General features: G+C 43.8%; 1 protein-coding gene across 1 annotated transcript in view; it reads right to left on the bottom strand.

The window, feature by feature from the left end:
• BMP1 (bone morphogenetic protein 1) overlaps positions 1–27,242 on the bottom strand; it is a 207,406-nt gene that overhangs the window by 118,143 nt on the left and 62,021 nt on the right. Inside the window, exons 2-4 of the mRNA XM_033949201.1 lie at positions 23,712–23,822; positions 13,313–13,465; positions 11,788–11,905 (exon numbers count right to left, since the gene is read on the bottom strand). Coding sequence (XP_033805092.1) covers positions 11,788–11,905; positions 13,313–13,465; positions 23,712–23,822 — 382 coding nt within the window. The remainder of the gene's footprint in view (positions 1–11,787; positions 11,906–13,312; positions 13,466–23,711; positions 23,823–27,242) is intronic.

Below are 27,242 nucleotides of genomic sequence, written 5' to 3'. Positions count from 1 at the left end.
TTCTTTTTAACTTCATCGAGTGACCCCTAGTCTTTGTAATTTTTGACAGAGTGAAAAATTGATCCACTTGTACCCGTTATACTCCACTCAGGATTTTGTAGACGTCAATCATATCTCCCCTCAGCCGTCTCTTTTCCAAGCTGGAGAGCCCTAACCCTTTTTAGTCTTTCCTCATACGAGAGGAGTTCCATCCCCTTTATCATCTTGGTCGCTCTTCTTTGAACTTTTTCTTGTGCCGCTATATCTTTCTTGAGATAAGGAGACCAGAACTGAACGCAGTATTCCAGGTGAGGTCGCACTATGGAGCGATACAGAGGCATTTTAATGGAACTTAGATATTTGGAGCTAAACCTGTTTTAAAAGCATCTAAGAGCCAAAAAAGTACCCAAACTGACCAGATGACCACTAGAGGGATTAAATGACGGCTCCTCCACACTCCCCCAGTGGTCATAACCACCTCCCACCCCACAAAGATCTGATTGAAACAGTACATATCTGACTCCAAAACAGCAGCACCTGGTATGGGAAAGCCTAGTAGAGCACCACACAGGTGTCTTAATTAGCCTGGTGGGTGGGCTAGTGCAGGGGTAGGCAATTCCGGTCCTCGAGAGCCGGAGCCAGGTCAGGTTTTCAGGATATCCACAATAAATATGCACGAGATAGATTTGCATCTCAAGGAGGCAGTGCATGCAAATCCATCTCATACATATTCATGGTGGAGATCCTGAAAACATGACCTGGCTCCGGCTCTCAAGGACCGGAATTGCCTACCCCTGGGCTAGTGAACAGCAAAGAGATGGACCCAGGCCTATAAGCCACTCTGAAAGTGTGAGGCCACTAAAACCCACCAAAACCCTACTATACTGCCATATAGGTGCCACCTTCAGTCATAAGGACTACTGGGGTGATAGACAGGTGGGTATAGTAGGTTTGGGGGAATTTTGGAAGGCTCGGCATAAATTATGAGGGGGTTATGATGCAATGTACCTCTAGTAACCTTTATGTGAAGTTCACAGCAGTGACCTTTAAGGTGCCCCACTGCGCAGTTGGTGTGCCTTTGTGGCCAGTCCATTACAATGCTGGCCCCTCCCATGTCCAAATGGTCTGGATTTGGATGTTTTAAGCCTGGATGTTCTTGTGGTCAAAAATGACCAAAAAAGTTAAAAGTCCTAAGGTTGGACATCCTGATGACCAAGATGTCTAAATAGGGGATTTAAAAAAAAAAAAAAAAAAAGTGGACGTCTAGCATTTTATTGCTGCTTTTGAAAATCACCATTTCTCTGCCCCAACTTTGGATGTCTTGTGGGAAACATCAAAAGTCGGACTTAAGACGTCCTATCGAAAATGCCCCTCCATGTCATACACTTGCAAGAAATGTCAATGTCATCATCTCACGGAAAGTAGAAGGTCTTTTTTCAGCAGATTGGGAAGACTAGGATACACACCCTGAGGTAAGCAATATTTTGCTGAAACATTGGCCATATCGGGTTCCTGTTTTGAATAAACTGTCTCCATCATCATTTATGGCCTAATGTGCTTCATTTCGTCTGACTCAACAACACATAAGTACCATACAAAGAGGGTGAAAGAAACACATATGCACACACACAGGACTCTCATCCTGATGTATAAGGAAATGTAGCTGAAATGTTCGGACAGCTTAGCATGAGCGGAATAATCACAAGCAGATGTGATAGCTTATGAGGTGGTTCAGGATGGTTCCTGGCTGTTGATGAGGGTATTACATTGGCTTCCAGTCAAGGATTAAGAGAAATGATTATGGAGGAGTGAACTTTCTGCACTTTTACAAGTATCACTGTGCTTTTATACTGAGACAGGTCATGTATTGGCTAGTACCGGAAAAGTTTAATATACCAAGCTGGTGCTCCCCGGAACAAGATCTGTTTTTCCCACTTCGTTTAAAGGATGCAATTGGAATCGAGTTACCTAAGCAATTGAAGTCAAATCCAATTATTAGCTCCACGCAAAAAGCACTTGTTGATTTGGATAAACAATTGGTCACCCCTTTTGGAAGCACGTTTAGATGTCCATTATGGAGTAACAAACAGATTCATATTGATGGTGAATCACCACTGTAGAAAGAGTGGATGAAGTTTAATATATATGTCATGATATCAGATAAGCTCAAGTCCTTTGCGGAATTAAGAGATAGTCATCAAATCAAATTCACTCATAGTTTTAAGTGGCTTCAGTTTCGGCATGCAATTAACCTTTTTAAAAGTTCATTGAAATCATCTAAGCCAAGTATTTTATTACAATGTGAAAGAATTATATGTCTAGGTCATGAAGCATCAAATTGGTACAAGGTTCTAGTCCACAAGGAACAACAAAAGAGAAGAACAAACGGATTAAAAGATATATGGGCTAATGAATTGAAAATACAATTATCAAATGAAAAGTGGAATCTGATGATGCTTGAACATATTAGATGCTGTCAATCAGCTTCAATGAAGCAATCACTTTATTTTATGTTAAGACAGGTCATTTGGACCCCTGTTAAGATCAGCAAAATTAACATTGGTAATTCTTCATTGTGCTGGTCATGAAAATGTGAAAAGGGAACTATAGACCATATGCTCTTTCATTGTCCAATAGTACAGGCATTTTGGAAGGAGATTTGGAGTCATGTTCAAATATTGCTATCTGTTAATATACCTTCAACGTATGCTGGAGCTATTTTTAATATCTTTGATGACTCTTTTGATATAAGGAAAAGTTATAAGAGATTATTGGCTATTTTGATATCAGTGGCTATGCAATCATTTTTAAGAGTATGGAAGACTTCAACGTCATTATCGTTTCAGTTTTGGTGGAATTCTGTTTGTTTGATTGGGAAATATGAATCAGTTGTTATGGAAAAGAGAGGTAAAAAAGCAAAATTTGATAAAATATGGCTATCTGTTAAAATATTTGTGGAAAACAATAAGGTTATAGATGAATAGTATGCATATGTATGTTTGAGTATTAATTATCTCACTAGTTATTCCCATTGATATATATATATATATATATATATATATATATATATATATATATAAAAGCAGCAGTCCCAGAACAGACACCAGGGTAACCCCACTATTTACCTTCTCCATTGACAATATACTGACCATTTAATCCTAGCATTGGTTCTAATTGAAAGGGGACAGGTTTAGAACCAATGCTAGGAAATTATTTTTCACTCAGAGGGTGATGGAATGCGCTTCCGGAGGCTGTGATAGGACAGAATACATTACGGGATTTCAAAGAAGGATTGGATAGATTCCCGATGGATGCAGGGATTGAGGGGATACAGATAGAGGTATAGATAGGATTATGTAAGGGTATAGACAGAGGGATAAAGGGGATTGAAGGGTTTTAGGCAAAGGATCACCTTACAGGTCATGGACCTGATGGGCTGCCGCGGGAGCGAACTGCTGGGCATGATGGACCTATGCAGAGGCAACTTCTTATGTTCTTATGTTCTTTCTTTCAACCAGTTTTGAATTGATATTAGGACATTACCTTCTATCCCATGACTTTCTAATTTCCTCAGAAGTCTATCATGAGGTACACTTTTTGAAAATTCAAATTCACAATATCGACAACTCACCTTTATCCACATGTTTATTTACCCCTTTGAAAACATGTAGTAGATTGGTGAGGCAAGCTTTCCTTTGGCTAAATCCATGTTGGCTTTGTCTCATTAATCCATGCCTCTGTATATGTATAATAGTTTCTTCCATTTTGCCCGGCACCGATGTCAGACTCACCAGTCTATAATTTCCCTGATCACCTCTGGAACCCTTTTTAAAAACTAGCATTACATTAGCTACACTCTAATCTTCTGGTACCAAGCTGGATTTTAAAGATAATTCAATTCTATCAGAACTGTGGGATGTATACCATCCAGTCAAGATGATTTACCACTCTTCAACTTGCTTGTCTCAATAGCAGACTCTGAATTGTTCCTCCAGTACCTTGTTTAAATTCATCTACCTTATCATAAATACTCAAATATAAACTGATCTGAATATAAACCAAGGTAACCTTTTATCCCCCAAAAAGAGGTGGAAAAAGGTTGATTCAAATATAAACTGAAGGTTTATATCCATGTACAGTAATGACTTCTCTACTTTCTCTCTCACCTCCTGGCACCAATAATCTTACCTTCCCTGAGGTGTCCTGTCCTGGTCTATTCTAGCCTGACAGCACCAGCCATGCTTAAGTCTGTCAGCACTAGCCCTAGCCTGCCAGCCCAAGCTTCAATCCCAGCCATCACAACCAAGTCTCCAACCTATTGACAACAACCCCAGACTACAAGATGTTCAGAAAGGAAATAAAAACTATACTCTTCAAGAAATCCCTTAATAAAGCTTAATACCATGATAAAGCTTAACCCCCCTCTTACCATCCCCTCCCTAACCCCAGATCCTACTTTTCCCTCTCTTGGAAACCTTCTCTGATCTAACGTTGTAACCCTTCTTCTATAACTCTTTTTGTAATCCGCTTTGAACCGAAAGGTAATGGCGGAATAGAAATCTGTAATGTAATGTAATGTAATCACAGGCCTTCCAAGGCAACCAACATTCTTGTATCATCCCTGCTGTTTAATGGAGAAAAAAAACCCTCAGGCTTTTGGTCACCCAGTCAAACCCCCCACTAGACTCCCTCACCCTTTGCCTTACCCCATCTCTAGTAACTCCTGTCGCTCCAGTGCTGCTTCTCAAAAAGGTCCCAGCAGACCCAAAGCTGGCACCATTTTAGATTCTTGTCATGCAGCAAGTTTGTGTCTTGCATAGTGGAGCAATAATTCAAAATGTCAATGTTACTTTGAAACAAAACACATGAAGAGGGTTGAACTACAATAAGACCAAAACACACACGCACAAAAAACAGCACAAAGGGCCTCAAGGAAATAGACTCATCAAATTAGTTAGTTAGGTGCTATTGACTCGTGTTCGAGTCCTAGCAACTTGATGAATTACAGATCTAAAAATAAATTGGTTTTGTGCTTGTCCGGTAATGTCCTCCAGCATCATCCCCCTGGCTGTTTTCAATGTGTCCAGCCATCTGGTTGCAGGTTGCCCTCTTTGCCTTGTTCCTTCGATCTTGCCCAACATGATATCCTTCTCCAATGATCTTTTTCTTCTGATGGTGTGACCGAAATAAGACAGTCGTAACTTCATCATTTGGGCTTTGAGTGACCTAGCTGGTTTGATCTCTTCCAGAATCGATTTGTTCTTCTGGCAGTCCACAGCATGCATAAAATCCTTCTCTAGCATCAAAGCTCAAATGAGTCAATCTTCTTTCTGTCTTGATTCTATAGTGTCCAACTTTTACAACCGTAATTGACCACTGAGAAAATGAGTGCGTGGACAAGTCTGATCTTCATTTGGAGAGTTACTTCCTTGCCTTTGAATACTGGACTCTTCTAGTTTGCCTAAAATCCGCAAACATGAGCCGTACAATGCCTGTATCATGAGTCAATTTTAAGTCCTGAGATGTAAACAATGGGATCCAAATGATTAATCACTCACCCAAAGAAAATGCAAATTAAGCTTGAACTGCCCAGCCCAGTTTCCATGAGTCACAGCATCACCAGGCAGAGTAGGGGGACATACCGGTAAAACAGAAGTGCAGTCCACGGGACAGGTTGAAAAGGACTCAGATCAGCATCTCTCATAGGTAGCTGCCATGAAACAGACATGTTGCCCGAACCCTCCCCCTTCCCACTGCTGCCACATTCTCCTTACTGCTCCAGCGCTCCAGAAAGTTGACATCATTCTTTGTGCTGGGCCAATGCAGGGCCTTGAGCATCTGTGCAAACTCAAGGCCTGCTGGCTTCCGCCCTCTCCAGGAATCTTGGAGAGGATAAGAGCTGGCAGGCCTTGAGCAAGTGCAGATGCTCAAGGTCCTGCACCAGCCCAGCGGAGACAACAATGTCAGCTTTCTGAGCACTGGAGTGGTAAGGAGAATGCAGCTGAGGGGTGTAAGGGGTGGAGTGCAGCAGTACAGGTCATTGAGAGGGGTGTGTGGGTGTGGGTGTGTTTAGGAGAGCAGTGCTGGTCATTGGGGAAGGACAGCTGAAGAGCAGCGTCAGTAATCGGGAGTGGTGGGAGTGCAGGAAAACATCACCTGTTATTAGAAAGGAAGGACAAAAGTGCCGACTATCTGGTAGAATTGAATATAAACCAAAACTCCCATTTTGGGGCCATTTGGGGGGGGCCCCCAAATCTGTTTATATTCAAGTATATATGGTAACTGCTGTCCTCTGGCAATAAGTTCCAGAGCTTAACTATTCTTTGTGTGAAAAAATATTTCCTCATATTGGTTTTACAAGAATTTCCCTATAACTTCATTGAGTGTCTTTGTAATTTTTGATGGAGTAAAAATTCAATTCACTTGTACCCATTCTACACCACTCAGGATTTTGTAGACTTCAATCATATCTCCCCTCAGCTGTCTCCTTTCCAAGCTGAAGAGCCCTAACCTCTTCAGTCTTTCCTCATATTTGTAAGCGAGGAGTTCCATCCCCTTTATCATCTTGGTCGTTGTTCTTTGAACCTTTTCTAATTACTACTACTACTATTAATTATTTCTATAGTGCTAACAGACGCACGCAGCGCTGTACAGAGTCACAAAGAGTAAGAAAACAGTCCCTGCTTGAAAGAGCTTACAATCTAAACAGGCAAGACAGACAAACAAGATGTCATGGATACAGTTAAGGGGAACGGTTAATCTGCTGGCTGGATTGGAGGGCATAGGGGAGTACAGAACAATCAAGCCGTTGTGATATCATTGATGAGGTTGGCTCTTATTGGTGGAATGAGGCATTATGACATCACAATCTCAGCTCTGCTTCCCAAAGACAAACAGGATGTCATGGATTCAGTTAAGGGGAACAGTTAACCAGCTAGCTGGGTTGGAGAGCAGAGGAGTAGGGTTAAGGACTGAAAGCTATATCAAGTGACCAGAATTGAACACAATACTCAAGATGAGGTTGCACCATGGAGCGATATAGAGGCTTTATAATATTCTTAGTCTTATTTGCCATCCCTTTTCTAATAATTCCTACCATCCTATTTGCTTTTTTGGCTTCCGCTGTTCATTGAACATAAGATTTCAACCTATTGTCTACGATTACTCCTAGATCTTCTTCATGGAAGCTGACCACTAAGATAGACCCCAGCATCTGGTAACTATTGATTTGGATTATTCTTCCCAATATCCATCACTTTGAAATTGATCACATTAACCCCCTCTTCTACAAAACCGCACTAGCGGTTTTTAGTGCAGGGAGCCACGCTGGATGGCCCGCACTGCTCCCGACGCTCATAGAGTTCCTATGAGCGTCAGGAGCTGCACGAGCCATTCAGCGCGACTCTCTGTGCTAAAAAACGCTAGCGCGGTTTCGTAGAAGAGGGGGTAAATTTCATCTGCCATTTAGATGTCCAGTCTTCCAATTTCCTAAGGTCTTCTGCAATTTTTCACAGTCTGCATACTTTTTAACAACTGTGAACAGTTTAGTTTCACCTGAAAATTTAATCACCTCACTTGTCGTTCCAACTACCAGATCATTTATAAGCATGTTAAATAGCACAGATTCCAGTGCAGTCCACTATTTCCCCTCCTCCATTGAGAAAAATAGCCATTTAACCCTACCCTCTGGTTTCTGTCCAATAACCAATTCCTAATCCATAACAGAACATTGTTCCCCATCCTATGATTACACCGAAATATCTCTGACTATAAACAACATGACATATCCAATTAACTCAACCATTAAGATCTTAGGTGTAATCTTGGACCAGAATCTGACCATGAAGAATCAGGTGGATGCTCTGGTAAGGAAGGGTTTTCACATTTTAGGGAAGCTCCGCTCAATCAGAGCATACTTTGATGTCACTTCATTCAGACTCTTGGTTCAGTCCCTGATCCTGAGACAATTGGATTACTGCAATATTGTTTACTTGGCAGGAACAATGAAAAACATGCAGAGATTGTGCATTGTCCAAAATGCAGTGGTAAGACTAATTTTCAAGCGAAAGAAGTCTGACCATGTCACTGCCTTCTTTCGTGAATTGCACTGGTTGCCAGTGGAGGCTCGGATTAAGTTTAACTTCGGGTTTTGTTTTTTTTTTGCTATAAAACCCTATTTGGTCTTACCCTTAGTTACCTTAGGAATTCATTCTCACTTACAACTAGTAAACATACTAGACATTCATATGCCACTTTCATTTTTCCATCAGTAAAAGGATATAAATTTTAAAAATTCCACCAAGGGCTCTTATCCTATCAGGCATCATCCTGGGACAAAGAATTAAATTTCTTAATCATGATTTCCAGCACTTATTTAGATTACAGGAGATATTTGAAAACATATTTGTTTACCAAGTATATAGGAAACTAAGTTATTCTATTCAATTGTAACAACTTTCTCTTTTGTAAACCCCATACAATTTCAAAGTCCTGTGGTTTATAAGCAGAATGTTATGTTATTATTTAATTTTCTAGTGTTACAGGAATTTGTTTCAGTTTCTTTCCCTGGAAGGTAAGCTGGGGGATGAAATTATGTAAGGGAGAAAACCAACTGGTATGAGTATGTTATTTTATGGATGATGTTTATGACAATGTATAGGACAAATGCAGCTTCAAAACAGTGAGCTTTCAGCAGTGGCGTACCTAGCATATGTGACACCCAGGGCCCAGGGATGGTGTAAGGGGGGGGGGGGTAGAGATACTGGATAGAAGGGTAGTTGGGAAGAGAAAGGGAGAGCTGGTGGAACCTAGGGTGGTGGGGAAGGAGGGAGAGATGCTGGATGAAAGGGTAGTTGAGAAAAGGAGAGATGGTAGATCTGGGGATGGTGGGGTCCATCGCTGAAGCTACGGGAATAGAGACAACAGAAAGGAAAGATGCCAGACCTCCGGGGGAGGGAAGGGAAATGGAAGGGGGAGGACAGAGATGGAAGATGGATGGTTACCACGGAGAAAGAAGAAAACGACAAATGGGCAGGAGACCCTGGCATGCGAGTTATCAGAAGATGTTTGTCGCAAAGCCTGGGACCAACATGATTTGAACAATGACCAGACAACAAAAGGTAGAAAAAATAATTTTATTTTCTATTTTGTGATTACAATGTGTCAGATTTGAAATTTGTATCCTGCCAGAGCTAGTATTAGACCACGAACGTGAGCTAGGATTTAACAGAGAGAGAAAAAGTATTTTTTGTTTGTTTATTTTGTTTACACCACAGCGCCAGTGTGGTTAGGAGAAGGCAAAGGGGGGTGGAGTGGGTGAAGAGGCTATAAAATAAACCCACCAGGATGTTTGGGAAGAAACACCCAATTGGGCAGGAAAATCGAATCGAATTGAAAACTCGATTCAATAGGCAGAACCAAATTGAAATTTTTTTCCCTGAATCGGGCAGCACTAGTTGGCAGTAGAGGAGAAGGATACATACAAGAGAGACTTACCCGATGAACGAAGTTCTTGGGACAGAGTTTAGGGAGAGATAAGAGAGGAGAAATAATAAGGAGCTGCAGAGTGAATACACTCGTAGGTCAATAAGAAGAGTTTGAACTGTATGTGGAAATGGAGAGGGAGCCAGTGAAGTGATTTGACAAAAGGGGTAATGTGAACTTAATGACACTGGTATAATATCAGGCATGCAGCAGAATTCTGAGCAGATTGAAGGGTAGAGAGATGGCTTAGTCCAGGCAACAGGTGATGAGAGCGTGAATTAGAAAATGACATGGGGAAAAAAAAAATCTGTCCCCGTCACTGCCCCGTCACCGCCCCGTCCCCGCCATCCTCTTCACCGCCCCATCCCCGAACCCACTATCCCCTTCACCGCCCCGTCCCCATCCCCGCCGTCCCCGCAGCATCCACCCTTCCCTCTCGCCACCTCACCGCCCTTCAGCGGCCCGAGAATCTCCCTCACTCCCCCTTACCTTCGCGGCGTAAAGAAACTTAAGGGAGGGAAGGCGCGCGGTCACCGATCGAGCGGCCCCTTCCCTCCCTTCCTCCGGCCAAATCTATCTCCCTCCCTCTCCCTTACCTTCGCGGCGCTTTAGAAAATAAACTGATGCCGTGTGTGTGGGCGGAAGCTTCTCCTCTGACAATTGTCATTTTATAAACACAAATAAAACAGAGCAAGGTTCAAAAAAACCCATCTCCCCTCCCTTTCACAAATATCCCCTTCTCTATTGTGAAAACTGAACAAACCAAATTACTACAGAATGCTACATAGAAAAATCAAGCTAATAGAATACTTTAGTCACGCATGGCAAGAATAATGTTAGGGGAGTACAACTAGGGCAACTACCCTTTGTCAGAGAGAGAGCCCTAAGCTAGCTGGAAGCTAAAGAAGCACAGCCTGGACTTTGTGGTCCCCAGTTATGTTTAATACCAGCTCTAGCAGGATACATATTTCAAATCTGAAATATTCTAATCACAAAATATAAAATAAATTATTTTTTTTTTCTTTTTGTTGTCTGGTAATTTTATTCTTCAAATCACATTGGTATCAGGCTTTGGTTTTAGGTTCCTTCTTACTTCATCGTGGCATGGCTGGCTCCTGAAGGTAAAATAGGTGCAAGAGGAGCTGAGGAGAAGATGCCAAGTCTGACACGGGCGCAATTTTTTTTACCACAGGAGTAAGACGAGGCGGTAAAAGGTCTTGTCTCCATTCTCACAGGGCAGTTTTTTGATCCACACCCTTGGAGGATATACTTACCCAGCTACACTTTGTGATGCTGTCTCTGTATTGCCCTTCCGGGCTTATTTGCATTGTGTTAGTTTTCATTGTTGCTGGTTCCTTTATACTATGCTTCTGTTTTCTTGTTATGGTTTTAGTTGCTTTATCAATATTTATTGATAAAGCAGCCAAAACCATAACAAGAAAACAGAAGCATAGTATAAAGGAACCAGCAACAATGAAAACTAACACAATGCAAATAAGCCCGGAAGGGCAATACAGAGACAACCAGCAGAGGGCTGAGAGAAAAACCCTCCATCAAGTGTTAAGCCCCAAGAGGAAAGGGAGCAGCATCACAAGGTATAGCTGGGTAAGTATATCCTCCAAGGGTGTGGATCAAAAAACTGGTGGTCTAGACCAGAGGTTCCCAACCTTGACTAGCTATCCTGGGGGGTGCCATCTAGACCGGTGGCTCCCAACCCTGTCCTGGAGGACCACCAGGCCATTCGGGTTTTCAGGCTAGCCCTAATGAATATGCATGGAGCAGATTTGCATGCCTGTCACTTCCATCGTATGCAAATCTCTCTCATGTATATTCATTAGGGCTAGCCTGAAAACCCGAATGGCCTGGTGGTCCTCCAGGACAGGGTTGGGAACCACCGGTCTAGATGGCACCCCCCAGGATAGCTAGTCAAGGCTGCAATAACCTTTTAGGAATTAAATGCCCCAGTCCCCACTCGCACCCACAGCCAGTCCAACAGCCATCATCCAACAGACCACACCAGTTAAGCTCCAGACACACCCCAATCAGACTCACACCAACCATACAGGATTGAGAGCAGACAGACAGCATCGAACCCTAGAGGTCCAAACAAAACAAAGTTATCTCTGGCAGTGGGTACAGCCGCCAGTTGGAAGGTCTTCCACAAAGAGGCATCAATGCGTTTATTACTAGATAGTGCTGAATGGTAGGTGCGTAGCTCAAAAGCAGCAATCTTCTTCATCTTCATCAGCCACTGTAGGAAGCAGGCGGGTGTCGGCTCCACCCAGCAGTGCAACAAGAGCTTTTTTGATCAGCGCTCTCACTTACCCACATGGCCTGTATGTAAACACAATATAACTGTCTTCGTCAGTGCGCTCTAGGAAAGTGACGCAGGTATGCTTCTCCCAGTGTCTCATGGCTTGTCGGAAGATTGCCCTCTGGCTACCTGGAAAGAGGTGAGATGAACTGAATGTAATAAGGATATTCTCCAGGAGAATGAGTCACGGTGCAACTGGAACGCTGCGGCCTAATCAGATCCTGCACAGGGAGTGGAAAGACAAGTCACACGCTCAAAAGACAATGTTCAAAGCCATCTACTGAGATGGGGCTATATCACGGTTTATGTACATAAAGTACTGTGCTGAATGCTGCGCTGCTTTGGTGTTCCACAACATGGTTGCTTTCAGCCACATTTAGGAGAGCTGTTCTTGGCCCGTGTTTTGGAAATGCAATCTATATGTTATTGTCTGAGCATATACAGTAGATTGCATTTCCAAGCCTAAATGGGTTATTTTCTGTAGAAAGCCTACCCACACACACAAAAAACCAGACGCAGAACTCTGTAGGTACTTTACACCTATAGAAAGTTTTAAAGGAAAAGTACACAAACACATTTACTTTTTGAAATTTGGTGCAAGATAAAAAAACAAAACAAAACCTAACATGGACTTTGCTCCAACTCTTTTGACTGTGTTCATTCATGTCACTGAAAATTTCAGAAATTACTGGCTGGCCTTTTGTGGATTTAAATGGACCATGGTATAATGTTTGGTAATGTTGTAGGCCAGAATTGTTTTGGCACATCAAGGCTTTGGCCATGTCAACAGGAGTTATATTGCAGGAAAGGGTAATCTTATAATCTCAACACTTCTGTTCTAGTTTCTTGTGATGAACAACTTAAGAACCCTTCAGAAATGGGTGGGAATGCCCAGGAAGCCCTTTGCACACCTCCTTCACACAAGATTACCCTTCATGTCTGGACCTGATTTTAAGAAAGGTTTGGACAAGTTCCTGGAGGAAAAGTCCATAGTTTGTTATTGAGAAAGACATGGGGGAAGCCACTGCTTGCCCTGTATCAGTAACATGGAATATTGCTACTCCTTGGGTTTTGGCCAGGTACTAGTGACCTGGACTGGCCACCATGAGAACGGGCTACTGGGCTTCATGGACCATTGGTCTGACCCAGTAAGGCTTTTCTTATGACCTTCTGTAAAACAGATCTTTACCTACAGTGTCAGGATGGTTTCACCTACCTGTGGGTGGCAGCACAGCATACATTTGTGAAAAGAAATCCAGCTCTTATTATCATTAATGCACCATAGTGCATGAGTGCATTTTTAGTACAGCTGTTTTCAATCAGTGTCATGAATGGTAACTATCAGAAGCTGGAATTTCTGAGATCTTGTGCCGGTTTCTTTGGGCTAGTTTTGCTGTGCAGTATTACTGTGACTGATATAACTGATTGGTACTTAAGTGGATTGTAAATAATATTTTGATTAGAAATTAAGATTTTATTTGATGAATTTCATGCCCCATCCTCTGTACCTCTTGCACAAAATTATTCACTACTCACCGCTAAAATTTCCACTGATCACGTATGGGATGACTCCATCTGGCCAGACCCGCTCAGACCGAGAGGTAGCGGCTCGTCGGAAGCGAGATCGGATTGTCGCTGGCACTCTCCGGTTCCTTTCTTGTTCTAAGATTGTACTGTTGGATCTGCTGCCTTGGAGAGGATAGAAAAACATGAGAAACTCCGTCCCTCCAGCTGTAGGGATCCTGAAAAGAAGTCTTGAAAAAAACCTGAGTTTGATTTGTTTTTCCTTCTCATATGGAATCTGGTTTCAGTTTAAGAGAGAAAGACAAGGTGGATTGTCGTCTCCATGTCACCTGACAAAATGATCGGGAGAAGTGGCCAGAAGTTAAACGGAGAGCAGTGAAATTCAGCTGGTTTCCATAAAAACTGTCGAGTCAGTATTCAGCTGGCGGTGGTGTGCATTTCTTTAAAAACTGGCCGCTGCTAACTAAATTAGACTCAGATGTTCAGTGCTGGGTCATGTCTGGGCACAGGCATTGAATATCCAGATAATTGGTAGACCTGGAAGTTTTCCAGGTGCTGGCCAGTGTTCAGCGCCAGTACTCGCATACCTAACTGGACAAAGATAGGATTGTTTTTAATAGGGCTGTACCGAATATTCATATTCAATTCAATTATTATTATACATTATTTTGTATTTGGCCGAATAGTGATTTAAATTTGAATATGAATAGTCCAGGGCTGTACTGTGCTAAACCCGACTAAAATAAACAGTTAACCTCTGATTTCACATTGCTTCTTTTATTATTTGTTATGTTAAAGCTCAATGCCCATTATATGTATTCAGCCAAATAATATTTTTTGGCTAAATAGTAAATTATGCTAATCGGTATAGCTCTAGTTCTTAATGTGAAACCCACCTGCCCACTTAGGTGTGTGAATGCTGGCACTGAATATCACTGGTGCCCACATATAACATAACATAAGTATTTATTTATATACTGCAAAATGCGGTATATATCGTATTTTCACGCATATGCCGCGCACCCGTGTAAAACACGCACATGGGTTTAGCGTTCGGGAAACCTAAATATATGTAAACAAATTTTTATATAGCGCGCACGCATACTGCTTGCCGCCCCGACTCGCCTCTCGCTTCCCTGCCCTCTGCACCGAATCTCCTCTGGTCCCGACTCTCCTTTCCAGCCCTGCCCCGAGTCTCCTCTGGTCCCGACTCTCCTTTCCAGCCCTGCCCCGAGTCTCCTCTGGTCCCGATTCTCCTTTCCAGCCCTGCCCCGAGTCTCCTCTCGTCCCGACTCTCCTTTCCAGCCCTGCCCCGAGTCTCCTCTGGTCCCGACTCTCCTTTCCAGCCCTGCCCCGAGTCTCCTCTCATCCCGACTCTCCTTTCGCCGCCCTGTCCTGCTCCCAGCCCTGTAAGCATGCGCGTTGTACAAATTTTTTTTTTACATTGTTTCCCCCCCGACGTCCGATTCATCACCCCGAAGGACCGCTCGCACCCCCACCCCGAAAGACCGCTCGCATCCCCCCCCCGCACGGAGAAGCTGCCTACCGTTGTTTCCCGATGCCAGTGAGCCCTGTTGCTTCCTCTGCCGGCGGTCCCGCCCCTTCTCTGAGCCCTGCGCTGCTTTCTCTGCCGCGGTCCTGCCCCTTGTCTGAAGTCAGAGAAAGGGCGGGTCCGCCGGCAGAGGAAGCAGCGCAGCGCAGGGCTCAGAGGAGGGGCGGGACCGCCGGCAGAGGAAGCAGCAGGGCTCACTGGCATCGGGAAACAACGGTAGGCAGCTTCTCCATGCGGGGGGGGGGGGGGGTGCAAGCGGTCCTTCGAGGTGGGGGTGCGAGCGGTCCTTCGGGGTGGGGGTGCGAGCAGTCTTGATGAATCGGACGTCGGGGGGGGGAACTATGTAAAAAAAATTTGTACAACGCGCTCACGCATATAACGCGCATGGTTATACTCGGTTTGTAAAATCATGTATAACACGCGCGTTATATGCGTGAAAATACGGTAATTAGGCAATGCTGTGCATTCAAGGCCCTGGCAATAGCACACAAAAGAATTTATGCCACCAGCCCCTCCTACATAAAATCCAAGCTACCCATCTACATCCCCACCTGCACCCTCCGCTCAGAAACAGAGATACGCCTATGCATTCCCCCCAGAAAGTCCCTCCTCTCAGAAACCGCCCGCAAATGCTCCTACAGCCACTTCATTCCCCAACTCTGGAACCAACTCCCCCCTCAACTCAGACTACAGAACTCACTAATGACATTCCGGAAAATGGTAAAGACCCTCCTCTTCAACTAAAAGTCCCCTCAGTCTACACCCAACCCTTTAAACCCCACCTCTACCCTTCTTTCTCCATTCTAATCTTCTGCCTAAATTTCTTTATAGTCCACTCTCAGCCTATACTCAAATAACTTGTATCTAAACTAAACTACTTATATTTAAACTACTGTTCTTAATTTGCTGTATAGTCCCTATATTTACACTGCTGCACAATCTCGTATGTCCAAGTATTTAAATCTACTGTATAATCTTGTTTGTCCAATTCACTCCATTGTGAATGTTTACTTGTAAACCGTTCTGAGCTACCGGGAGGACGGGATAAAAATCGAAATAAATAAATAAATAAAATGTAGTTACAGAAAAGTGGGTACAACATAGGAAAAAAGTTTTAACATATCTTCTGGGTCTTTGCCCAGATTATGCCAGGTGGTCAGAGGTGATATTCAACAGCACTGTCCAGTTAATTGCTGCTGAATATCGGTGGAGAGCCTATTCAATATGGTGGAAACAGGCAGAAGCCTCTCCTGCTCACCCAAACCATGCATAATATCAACCCTGGCATGCTCTACTCTTGAGTGCAACAATAGCTGGGATAACTTTATATGGATATATGTAGTTCAGTGTTCAGATTTAAATGCATATCACAGCTGAAATTATACGTAAATGGTCTTTATGACTTTATGTGTTCACCCCACTGCTGATACCAGGCTCCTTTATTTGTTATTATTACACTTATGGTCAGTCAGAAGAGGCCTGCTTCTGACCTGTGCTGTCCCCATCCCAAACGGACCTGGATCCTGTAAATATTGTTAGTGGATTCATGCCAGTTGGGTTGCATTCCCTGTGCCTGGGAGCTGATATCAGCGGTCGAAATGTGACTCTATGGTGTAATGACCCTAGGAGCAGGTCAGGGCACAGCCAGAGTTTGCTGCCTGATTTTGGAAGGATAATTGTGTCATAAATAGACTCCTAGGGGTAAATAAAAATACACGATCAGCGGATCTTCTATAATGAGAAGCATGTTTATACCCTTAGTTATAGAACAGCGCCTAAATTTGCATTTATATTTGGCCTTGTAAGGCCCCTCCTCCCACTTAAGCCAGCTCAAAGGCTGGATGTAAACGCAGGTACCTAAATGTGCAAAAAGCACTTATAAATGCAACTATCCTGTAACTTAGGTGCACATATTATAGGCATGCCCAAGCCTCGCCCATGTCAATGCCCCCCCTGTGGGGGGGGACATCAAGGGAGGGTCAGGTGGCAGGAGGGAATGGGCATCCCTCCTGCCATATTGGCGGGGGAGGGGGGGAGCATCGGGGGGAGGGTCAGGTGGCAGGAGGGAATGGGCATCCCTCCTGCTATATTAGTGGGGGAGGGGGGAGCATCGGGGGGAGGGTCAGGTGGCAGGAGGGAGTGGGCATCCCTCCTGCCATTTTTTTGGGTTCGGGGAGGAAGGGGCACTTTCTCGGGGGGGGGGGACATTTTGTCAGAGGGGGTGCTGTCAGGAGGCTTTTTTTTTTTTATTGGTTAGATATTTTGCGTGTGTAATACACACAAAATATCTGCACCATAAAACAATAAAAAAAAACAACAACCCGAGGCTACTTTCCCTGTCACTGCTGTTAGGGCTCTGTGCGTGTCTCAATCGCTCACTGAGTGATTGAGTCGGTGGGTTTGCGTGCATATGACTGGCACCTCCGTGCAAATCATTTGCATGCAAACTTAATAGTGAATCAATCGCTATTGGCCAGAGAGTCGGCCAACGACGATCGAGCCACTATTGTTAGTGAATCTAGGCCTAAGGCAGCTGCATGCGGCAATTGCAAACTGGTGCCAATTAGCACCAATGAACTTCAATTATAGCCAATAACTGGCTGTTAAGTTCAATTAACAGCCAATTATTACTGTCTATTAATCTGAATGCACAAATACCTTGTTCTATAACAGCGCATGTAAATATGAGTGCTACACATCAATTTGTTTTTTTAGAATCAAGGGGCTAGAGGGTAATTCTATAACAGAGCGCTTAGATTAAAAGAGACCAAGTAGGTGCCTACACTAGGAGCCCTTTTATTAAAACACATAGGTGCCTGTATGTTTTCGTAAAATACGAGTGTAGCTGGCAGAAATCATGCCTTCAATGCAGTCGTGGATGTTTGTACCCACTTGAGAGTAGGTGCAAATGTTCATGCCTAAAGCTCACAAGTACACAAGTTGATCACCATATTTTGTAATCAAGCCATCTACTTGCAAACTCCATCTGCACTTTACCCAGACCCAGATATGCATATTGACAAAGTATCTTGACAAGGCGAACAGATTTACGCCAGTCGGTAGTTTACGCAACCACATGGCAATTGAAAAATATTTTTTAAAAATTACCCCCAGATGTGTTCAGTGTGAATTAACCTTTGCAGACAGTAAAAATTTCAGTATATGATGGTCCCAGTGTGTGCTCAAAATATGATGGTCAAGATATGGCTAATGCCTAACTTGTCAATCATCACTTTTATATGGAGAGATAAATTGCTTAATAAACTGTGATAATATAATCAAACAAATACCTACTATAGTCACAGTTGCACTCACTGAAAAAATTAAATTTTTGTGTGAAAATCTCAGACCCTCAACCCGTGACTGGTGATATCACCAAACTGGGGTTCAGTGGGGGACCATCATCGTTTTTCACTGTCCCCTTACCATCCAACTTGAAATTACTATATAGATACAGATTGAAGCATTCCTTTCCAGATTTCGGCCCCATGTTTGTATGGGGAGCTAGTAACAGAGTCCTTCCCTGAAGAAGACCTTTCTCGAAACTCGAGTTGGGGGGACATGGACATAATATGGAGGAGTAACAGCAGTTATTTTTAGTTCACTACAAGCACCAGATAATTTATTCACCGCTGAGGATCATTATTGGGATCTAACCATCCGATTGACAGATAAGTTTTTTCAATCTGTATCTATATAGTAATTTCAAGTTGGATGGTAAGGGGACAGTGAAAAACGATGATGGTCCGCCAATGAACCCCAGTTTGGTGATATCACCAGTCACGGGTTTAGGGTCTGAGATTTTCACACAAAAATTTAATTTTTTCAGTGAGTGCAACTGTGACTATAGTAGGTATTTGATTAATGCCTAACTTGACCATTTATTTTTTTCATCTAAACGGTACATCTATTAATATTCAGTCTTGCCCCCCAATCCCACCCTAGCCCCACCCCAATCTCGTCCTAGCCCCACCCCCAATCCCACCCTAGCCCCGCCCCCAATTTCTTCCATTCATTTTTCATGTACACACAATATCTTATTATTTCATAATGGTAACCATAAAATTTAAAAAATCACAAAGCACCCTATACGCCAGGGGTGTCCAACCTTTTGGCTTCCCTGGGCCGCATCGGCCGAAAAAAATGTTTCTGAGGCCGCACAAATGCGCAAATGCTGCAGCAAGACAGAGGAGGGAGCCGGCAAGATGGTAAACACCTGGGGGCAGCAGAGGAAAACACTGCATCACTCTCGACCGGGGCTGCACAAAATACTTCACGGGGCCACATGTGGCCCTCGGGCCGCAGGTTGGACACCCCTGCTATACGCAGAGAAAATGTTAATTATCATTTATATTTGGGGGTTTTCAACGATGTCACCCCAGTAACTATAGAAAAATAAAAACATAGAAATAGACGGCAGATAAGGGCCACGGCCCATCTAGTCTGCCCACTCCAATGACTCTCCCCTACCTAACTCTGTTAATAGATCCCACGTGTCTATCCCATTTGACCTTAAAATCAGGCACACTGCTAGCCTCAATGACCTGAAGTGGAAGACTATTCCAGCGATCAACCACCCTTTCAGTGAAAAAGAATTTCCTGGTGTCACCGTGCAGTTTCCCACCCCTGATTTTACACGGATGCCCCCTTGTTGCCGTGGGACCCTTGAAAAAGAAGATATCTTCTTCCACCTCGATGCGACCCGTGAGATACTTGAACATCTCATAGAAACATAGAAAAATGACGGCAGAAAAGGGCTACAGCCCATCAAGTCTGCCCACTCTACTGACCCACCCCATTAAGTTTGAGTGCTGATGACTTAGTTCCCTAGCTCGACCCTCGCAGGGATCCCACGTGGATGTCCCATCAATTCTTAAAGTCGAGCACGCTGGTGGCCTTGATCACCTGCACCGGAAGTTTGTTCCAATGATCCACCACCCTTTCTGTGAAGAAGTACTTCCTGGTGTCACCACTAAATTTCCCTCCTCTGAGTTTAAGTGGGTGCCCCCTTGTGACCGAGGGTCCCTTGGGAACGAATATGTCGTTTTCCACCTCGACACGACCTGTGACGTATTTAAATGTCTCAATCATGTCACCCCTTTCCCTGCGCTCCTCTAGAGTATAGAGCTGCAATTTGCCCAGTCTTTCTTCGTATGAGAGACCCTTGAGTCCGGAGACCATTCTAGTGGCCATCCGCTGGACCGACTCGGCTCGAAGCACATCTTTACGGTAATGTGGCCTCCAGAATTGCACACAGTATTCCAGATGAGGTCTCACCATGGTTCTGTAAAGTGGCATTATGACTTCAGGTTTGCGGCTGACGAAGCTTCTCTTGATACATCCCATCATTTGCCTTGCCTTGGATGAGGCCTTCTCTACTTGTTTGGCAGCCTTCATGTCTGCACTGATGATTACTCCCAAGTCCCGTTCTTCTGAAGTCCTAGCTAGTGCTTCTCCATTCAAGGTGTATGTTCTGCATGGATTTCTGCTGCCAAGATGCATGACCTTACACTTCTTAGCGTTGAAGCCCAGCTGCCATGTCGAGGACCAGTTTTCCAATGTGATCAGATCCTGCGTCATACTATCCTTGAGATTGCTTTCACTTACTATATTACACAGTTTGGTGTCGTCGGCGAACAGTGATACTTTACCCTGAAGCCCCCGGGTCAAGTCCCTTATGAATATGTTGAAAAGGGATGGTCCCAGGACTGATCTCTGCGGCACTCCGCTAGTCACCTCCGATGTCTCAGAAAGAGTGCCGTTGACCACCACCCTCTGAAGTCTTCCACTCAGCCAATCATTGACCCATGCAGTTAGTTTCTCACCCAACCCCATCGATTTCATCTTGTTTAATAGTCTACGGTGCGGGACACTGTCAAAAGCTTTACTGAAATCCAAGTACACTATGTCCAGAGACTCTCCCGAGTCTATCTTTCCTGTCACCCAGTCAAAGAAGCTGATAAGATTGGATTGGCATGACCTGCCCCTAGTGAATCCATGTTGACAGGGATCCCTCAGATTTCCCTCATCCAATATCGTGTCTAATTTACCTTTAAGTAGAGTTTCCATGAGTTTACACACTATTGATGTGAGACTCACTGGCCTGTAATTCGCAGCCTCTGCTCTGCAACCCTTTTTGTGCAGAGGAACAACGTTGGCTGTTTTCCAGTACTTAGGGAGAGATTGAAGAGCATGGCTAACGGTTTCGCCAGAATATCGCATAGCTCTCTGAGCACTCTTGGGTGCAAATTGTCTGGTCCCATGGCTTTGTTCACCTTGAGTCTTGACAGTTCTCTGTAAACATCAGCTGGTGTGAACTCAAACTTCTGAAATGGGTCTTCCATGTTTTGCTTTGCTTCCAGCCTTGGCCCGTGCCCTGGTGCTTCGCAGGTGAAGACTGAACAGAAGTAATCATTCAGTAGTTTGGCCTTATCGGAATCTGTTTCCACATAGTTCCCTTCTGGCGTTCTAAGGCGTACTATCCCGTTTGCGTTCTTTTTCCTGTCGCTAATGTACCTGAAGAAGGATTTGTCCCCTTTCTTAATGTTCTTTGCCAGAGTTTCTTCCATTCGAAATTTTGCCTCCCTGACTGCTGTTTTGACCACTGCAGACTTTGTCCTGTATTCAATGTTTGCTTCTTTTTTCGATCATGTCTCCCCTCTCTCTGCGTTCCTCGAGTGAGTAGAGCTGTAACTTCTCTAGCCATTCCTCATACGGGAGATCCTTGAGTCCCGAGACTATCTGGGTGGCCATTCTCTGGACCGACTCTAGTCTCAGCACATCCGTACGGTAATGCGGCCTCCAGAATTGCACACAGTACTCCAGGTGTGGTCTCATCATGGATCTATACAATGGCATAATGACTTCAGGTTTACGGCTGACGAAACTCCTGCGTATGCAACCTATGATTTGCCTTGCTTTGGAGGAAGCTTGCTCCACTTGATTGGCAGTCTTCATGTCCTCACGGATGATCACTCCTAAGTCTCGTTCTGCTTCAGTTCTTGTTAGGATCTCGCCATTAAGGGTGTAAGTCTTGCATGGATTTTGGCTGCCCAGGTGCATGACTTTGCATTTTTTGGCATTGAAGCTGAGTTGCCAGGACCTAGACCAGTGCTCCAGTAGAAGTAGGTCGTGCATCATGTTGTCGGGCATTGAATTTTTGTCTGTTGTGCTTTTGCCCACTACATTGCTTAGTTTGGCGTCATCGGCGAATAATGTTATTTTACCTCGGAGCCCTTCTGCCAAGTCTCTTATATAAACATAGAAACATAGAAACTGACGGCAGAAAAAGGCCAAGGCCCATCTAGTCTGCCCATACCAATGTCCCACCCCCTAACTCTCTCCGTGAAGAGATCCCACGTGCCAATCCCATTTTTTCTTGAAATCTGACACGCTGCTGGCCTCAATTACCTCCAGTGGAAGACTATTCCAGCGATCAACCACTCTTTCGGTGAATAAATATTTTCTGGTGTCACCATGAAATTTCCCACCCCTGAGTTTCAACGGATGCCCTCTTGTTGCCATGGGACCTTTAAGAAAAAAGATATCTTCCTCCATATAGATGTTGAACAGGTTCGGGCCCAGGACGGAGCCCTGCGGCACTCCACTGATCACCTCCGTCATTTCGGAGGGGGTGCTCTTCACCACTACCCTCTGAAGCCTACCTCCAAGCCAGTTCCCAATCCATTTCATCAATGTCCTTAGTGTCCCCAGCGCCTCCTTCCTATGTCCTTAGTGACCCCAGTGCCTCCTTCCTATGTCCTTAGTGCCCCCAGATCCAGTGTCAGTTCTCCTTTGTACCTTTGTTCCAGGTCTCCCTCTCTCTCTCTCTCCCTCCTCTGTTATGATCTTGCCTCTCTCTGCTGTTCCTCAGGGGCTCTCCTCCTCTATCTGCACCTCCCAAAGTCCTGCTTCTGCCTCCTGTCTTTCCCCTTTGGTCCAGGCCTTTATTTCTCTAGTCTTTCTTCTACTTACAACCCCCCCTTCTCTGACTTTTTCTCTCCTTCCTTCATCCCTCCTTCCTATGTCCCCTCACTGCCTTCCAGCCTTTGTCCCACCCCCTCCCAAAAAACCTGCCGGCCTACCTCCCCCAAAGCCAGCCTTCCCCAAAGCCAGCCTGCCTGCCTACCTCCCTCCCTCCCCCAGAGACATCCAGCCAGCCAGCCTGCCTACTTCCTTCCCCCCCCTACCGCGGAAAACAAAAGCCTCCCTCCAGGCCCGATTTAAACTTTCCCCCCGGTCCACCGCCGCTGCTCCTCTACTTACCTCCCTGGCGCTAATTGCACCCAGAAGCCTTCTTCCCGACGTCAATTCTAACATCGGAGAGGACGTTCCGGGCCAGCCAGGCAGTGATTGGCTGGCCCGGAACGTCTTCTCCAACGTCAGAATTGACCTCGGGAAGAAGGCTTCCGGGTGCGGTTAGTGGCAGTGAAGCAAGCAAAGGAGCAGTGGCGGTGGACTGGGGAAAGTTTTAATCGGGCCTGGAGGAGGCTTTTTTTTGGTGCGGCAGGAGGGACAGGAAGTGATCACCTGTCCCGTTGTCCCTGCGCACAGCTTCGTGACGCTGTCCCTGAAAACAGGACATTTTGGCATCCCGAAGCTGTGTGTGGGGACAACGGGACAAGGGATCCGAAAACGGGACTGCCTGTTCAAAACGGGACGTATGGTCACCTTATGTATGCTAAAACCTAGCTCCAAATTAAACTTTAAATCCTTATTTCTTATAAGGGAAAGCAGAGCTACAATTGCTGCAATGCAATTAGAGGAGCTGTGGTTCCATTACCATTTCAAGTTAGTCTCTCTCCCTTCTTTCCTGAGGCCTTAAGTGGGTGCCAAGAAATGAAAAAAATCAAGCATTACCTGAGGAGTTGGTTATCCTCTCAATGGCTTGCTGTGTGACATTAACAGTTCGGTCTACTTTGAACATCTTGAGATCCTCTTCATCGAGAGCAATGTCTCCCCAAAAGGCAGCTGCATGAGAATGTGAGAAAGTGAAGAAACCAGTAAGAGAACAGAGCCATCGCTGTATAAAGAGTCAAACTTTAAGAAAATGTAGCAGCAGAGGTAGAGTTAAATTGCTCTCTAGCCTAGTGGAAATGATCAGAAACTTTTCATGTGTTTTGTCTCGGCCAAAAAGAATTTAAATTGCTATCCAGGGGTACCAGAGAAGCTTTTTCACAAGCTGTACAGAAAGAAACAGGCATTAATGATTCAGAGCCTCAACTATCAATTTGACAGACTTAGAAAGAGCTAAACGAATGCTACAGATGGTTTGTCACTGGGCAGATCACCTAATGCTAAGCAGAGCTTCAAAGAGTCACATTCGGCACAGACTACATCATAACCGTACAGTATCTCCAAACATGGTTTGCTCAGTGGGTGTTTGGAAAATGTTATGGTGTAAAAGACCGGTTTTTGAGCCACAATAAGAATGACTCTGATCTCCAGAAAAGTGACTCATTCAACTCAGATTCCCGTCCCATCCTGACGAGTTCTGACCCTGTCCCTGCCCCATTCCTGCAACCTCTGTCCTCATCTGCACAAGCTTCGAACACTTTAAAATCATGTGCGGTTACAGCAGAGCTTGTGGGAATGGGACAGGGACAGAACTCGTGGGGATGGAATGGGGAAATTGAGTTCCGCGGGGAAAGGGACGAATTTGCCTCCGTGCCATTCTCTAAGTCAGAACTCAAAAGCCTGAATCCAGATAACAGCATCTGCTATCCCGATAAATGCTGCCGACTAGGATAGTCAGATGCTGTCTGGACAGAGCCTTGAATATCTTTATTAAACACCTTGGTATTATGTGGACAGTGCCAGGGTGGAAAGAAGACAAGAAGCGGACCATATGAAGAAAAGTAGCTTTAATCAATGCTCTCAGGAATTGGTGCCTGACGTGGCTGCATTTTGCCAACTAGGCTGTGTTAGGGGCATACAATCAACTGGTGACATGTAATAACTTCCACCGAAAGAACTGTTAAAAATAGCTCAGAGTCAGCAGGTATAATAATCCTGGATCTGTTACAACCAACAGTTCCGTCAGAACTGGTGGAAGTTATTGTGTGTATACCCCTGACACAGCCTAGTTGGCGAAATGTGGCCTCAACGGGCACCAATTTCTGGGAGCATTGATTAAAGCTACTTCTTGTCTTTTTCCACATTGGATCTAGTAAGCCAGATGCCTTTTTTGTTTCCTTACCAGTGTCAGGGTGGAGCATGGGTGGTCCTGGAACTTATCCAAATAGTTAGTTAGTTTTTTAGCCTGTCCTCCCCAAAAAGCTCAGGGCGGGTTACAAGACATACATTATAAACTCATAAAATCCTCTTTAATTACAAGATAACCAAAACTCATCTTGTAATTTACATCGCTCCATACTCCATCAATAGAGCACATCAATATGTTTACAAGCCATAATTCCAATACAGTAATTAACAAGAAGATACCCTATACATGTCATGTGACCAAAATCAAAACATATATGTTTTTAATGCCTTCCGGAATAGCAATAACCCATCTAATGCTCTAAAAATAGAGGGAATCTGGTTCCATACTTTTGGCACAAAATGAGAACATGCTCGCTTACGAACAGATTCCAGATGTAATGATCTTCCAGAGGGTATACATCTCAAACTTTTTTAGCACTAGCACACTAAACGGAGCAATGTTTTTTGTGGCACATTATAATTGAAATTAAAAAATTGTAAAACCAACAAAAAAATTAAGGCCTCTTTCTTTCAAGCTGCATAAGGGTTTATAATCGCAGGCCCCCTGCAGTAAAAACTGACTCTGACGCTCATAGAATTCCTATGAGCGTCGGAAATTTTACTGCAGTGACCTGTGATATAATAACCCTTAAGTGGCTTGATATAAGGGGGCCAAAATTTGAGAGTGATTTATTTAAAGTTCTTTAAGCTATGTATGGGTAATTGTAACAACGGTGAAACTAATGTAGATAGAATAGAATTCCTTGTCAATGCAACGGATAAGCCTGTTTCTGAGTGCAAATTAACTCAAAACATGGCTCGATAGTCAACAAGCAAACACACATTTCATCATCTACCATCTACAGTTGTTTTTTTTTTTTTTTTAAATTTAATTTCTGCCAACTGAAAATCCAAGTTCGCAAGGATAAGAAAATCGAAACGGTAACAAAGCCTTGATTGCTTTGTTGCTCAGGTTAGGATAACTGCTGCATAGAAAATAAAAATGAAATTACTTGTCATTAACTTTCAAGGATCAATCACATCAAAGAATAATGCTTGGGCAAGTGTATTCTTACACATGCAGATGCTCATAACATTGACAGATTTCTGCTACTCAATGGCCATGGATTTGAACTTGGAGGCTTAGATGTACAGCGTCAGCATCTATGAGACAAACATGGTTTTTTTTTTGTTGCACAGAAGTTTTTGGTCCCCTGTTAGATTACAAAAGTTAGATAGTTCAAAATCTAATAGATGCTGGCATTGTCATCTAGACATAGGGACACTGGATTATCTGTTGTTCTATTGTCCTTTGATACTCAACTTTTGGAAATGGGGACATATTAATTTGATTCTGGAGAGTGCGGTTCTGCTGTCGTATGAAGCGGTGATCTGTGGGACATTGTTATCTCCTACACCTCCAACAGATAGACATAAGAGCAGATTACTTGGTATAATGACCGGGGTAGCCATGCAAATGGTTACTAAAAATTGGAAGAATTTTGACAGATTAAATTTCACCTTTTGGTGAAATTCATTACGCTTGTGTTATAAATACGAGAAAATGAATTCTGAAATAATGGGTTTAAACTGATGTGGGGTCCATTGACCAATTTTATCAATTTTAATTAAATGGTTTATTTTCCTATTTTTGGTTTGGTTTGCACATCCAGGGAAGGGGGGATGGTGGGAGGAAGAGGGATATTATATTAGGATTTTATTGAATACATTGGAATAAGGATGGGGGGGGGGGTGAAAATGGTTTATTATATATTTATTGGCTGAAATGCTGTTTTTCAAATTACTTGTATGTATTTTTAGACTGAAAAATGAATAAATATATATAAACATTGACAGACTCCTGTCATCTATTCTAGTGTATACTTATAAAGGGAATTTTTACAAATTAATGAAAATTCTGGAATCTCTTGTGGCACACCCAGAATCTCATTGTGGCACACCACAGTGCCACGGCGCACAGTTTGAGAGACACTGGTATTCATAAATGCCTCTCATTTTGTGATTGCAATAGTAGCAATATTGAGTCTATTATTCAGACAACTTAACTGAATAACCGAGTGGAGATAAACGCCCGTCCTAAGTTATCCAGATCAGATATCCAGACTGAGGGACCCATGCAGAAAGCAACCTTCGGGCTTAGCTATGGGGTTTGCCCACCAAACGATG

This window comes from Geotrypetes seraphini, chromosome 6 (assembly GCF_902459505.1).
Source record: "Geotrypetes seraphini chromosome 6, aGeoSer1.1, whole genome shotgun sequence".
In the NCBI taxonomy this organism is placed as follows: domain Eukaryota; kingdom Metazoa; phylum Chordata; class Amphibia; order Gymnophiona; family Dermophiidae; genus Geotrypetes; species Geotrypetes seraphini.
This window is presented reverse-complemented; position numbering and strand designations above follow the sequence as displayed.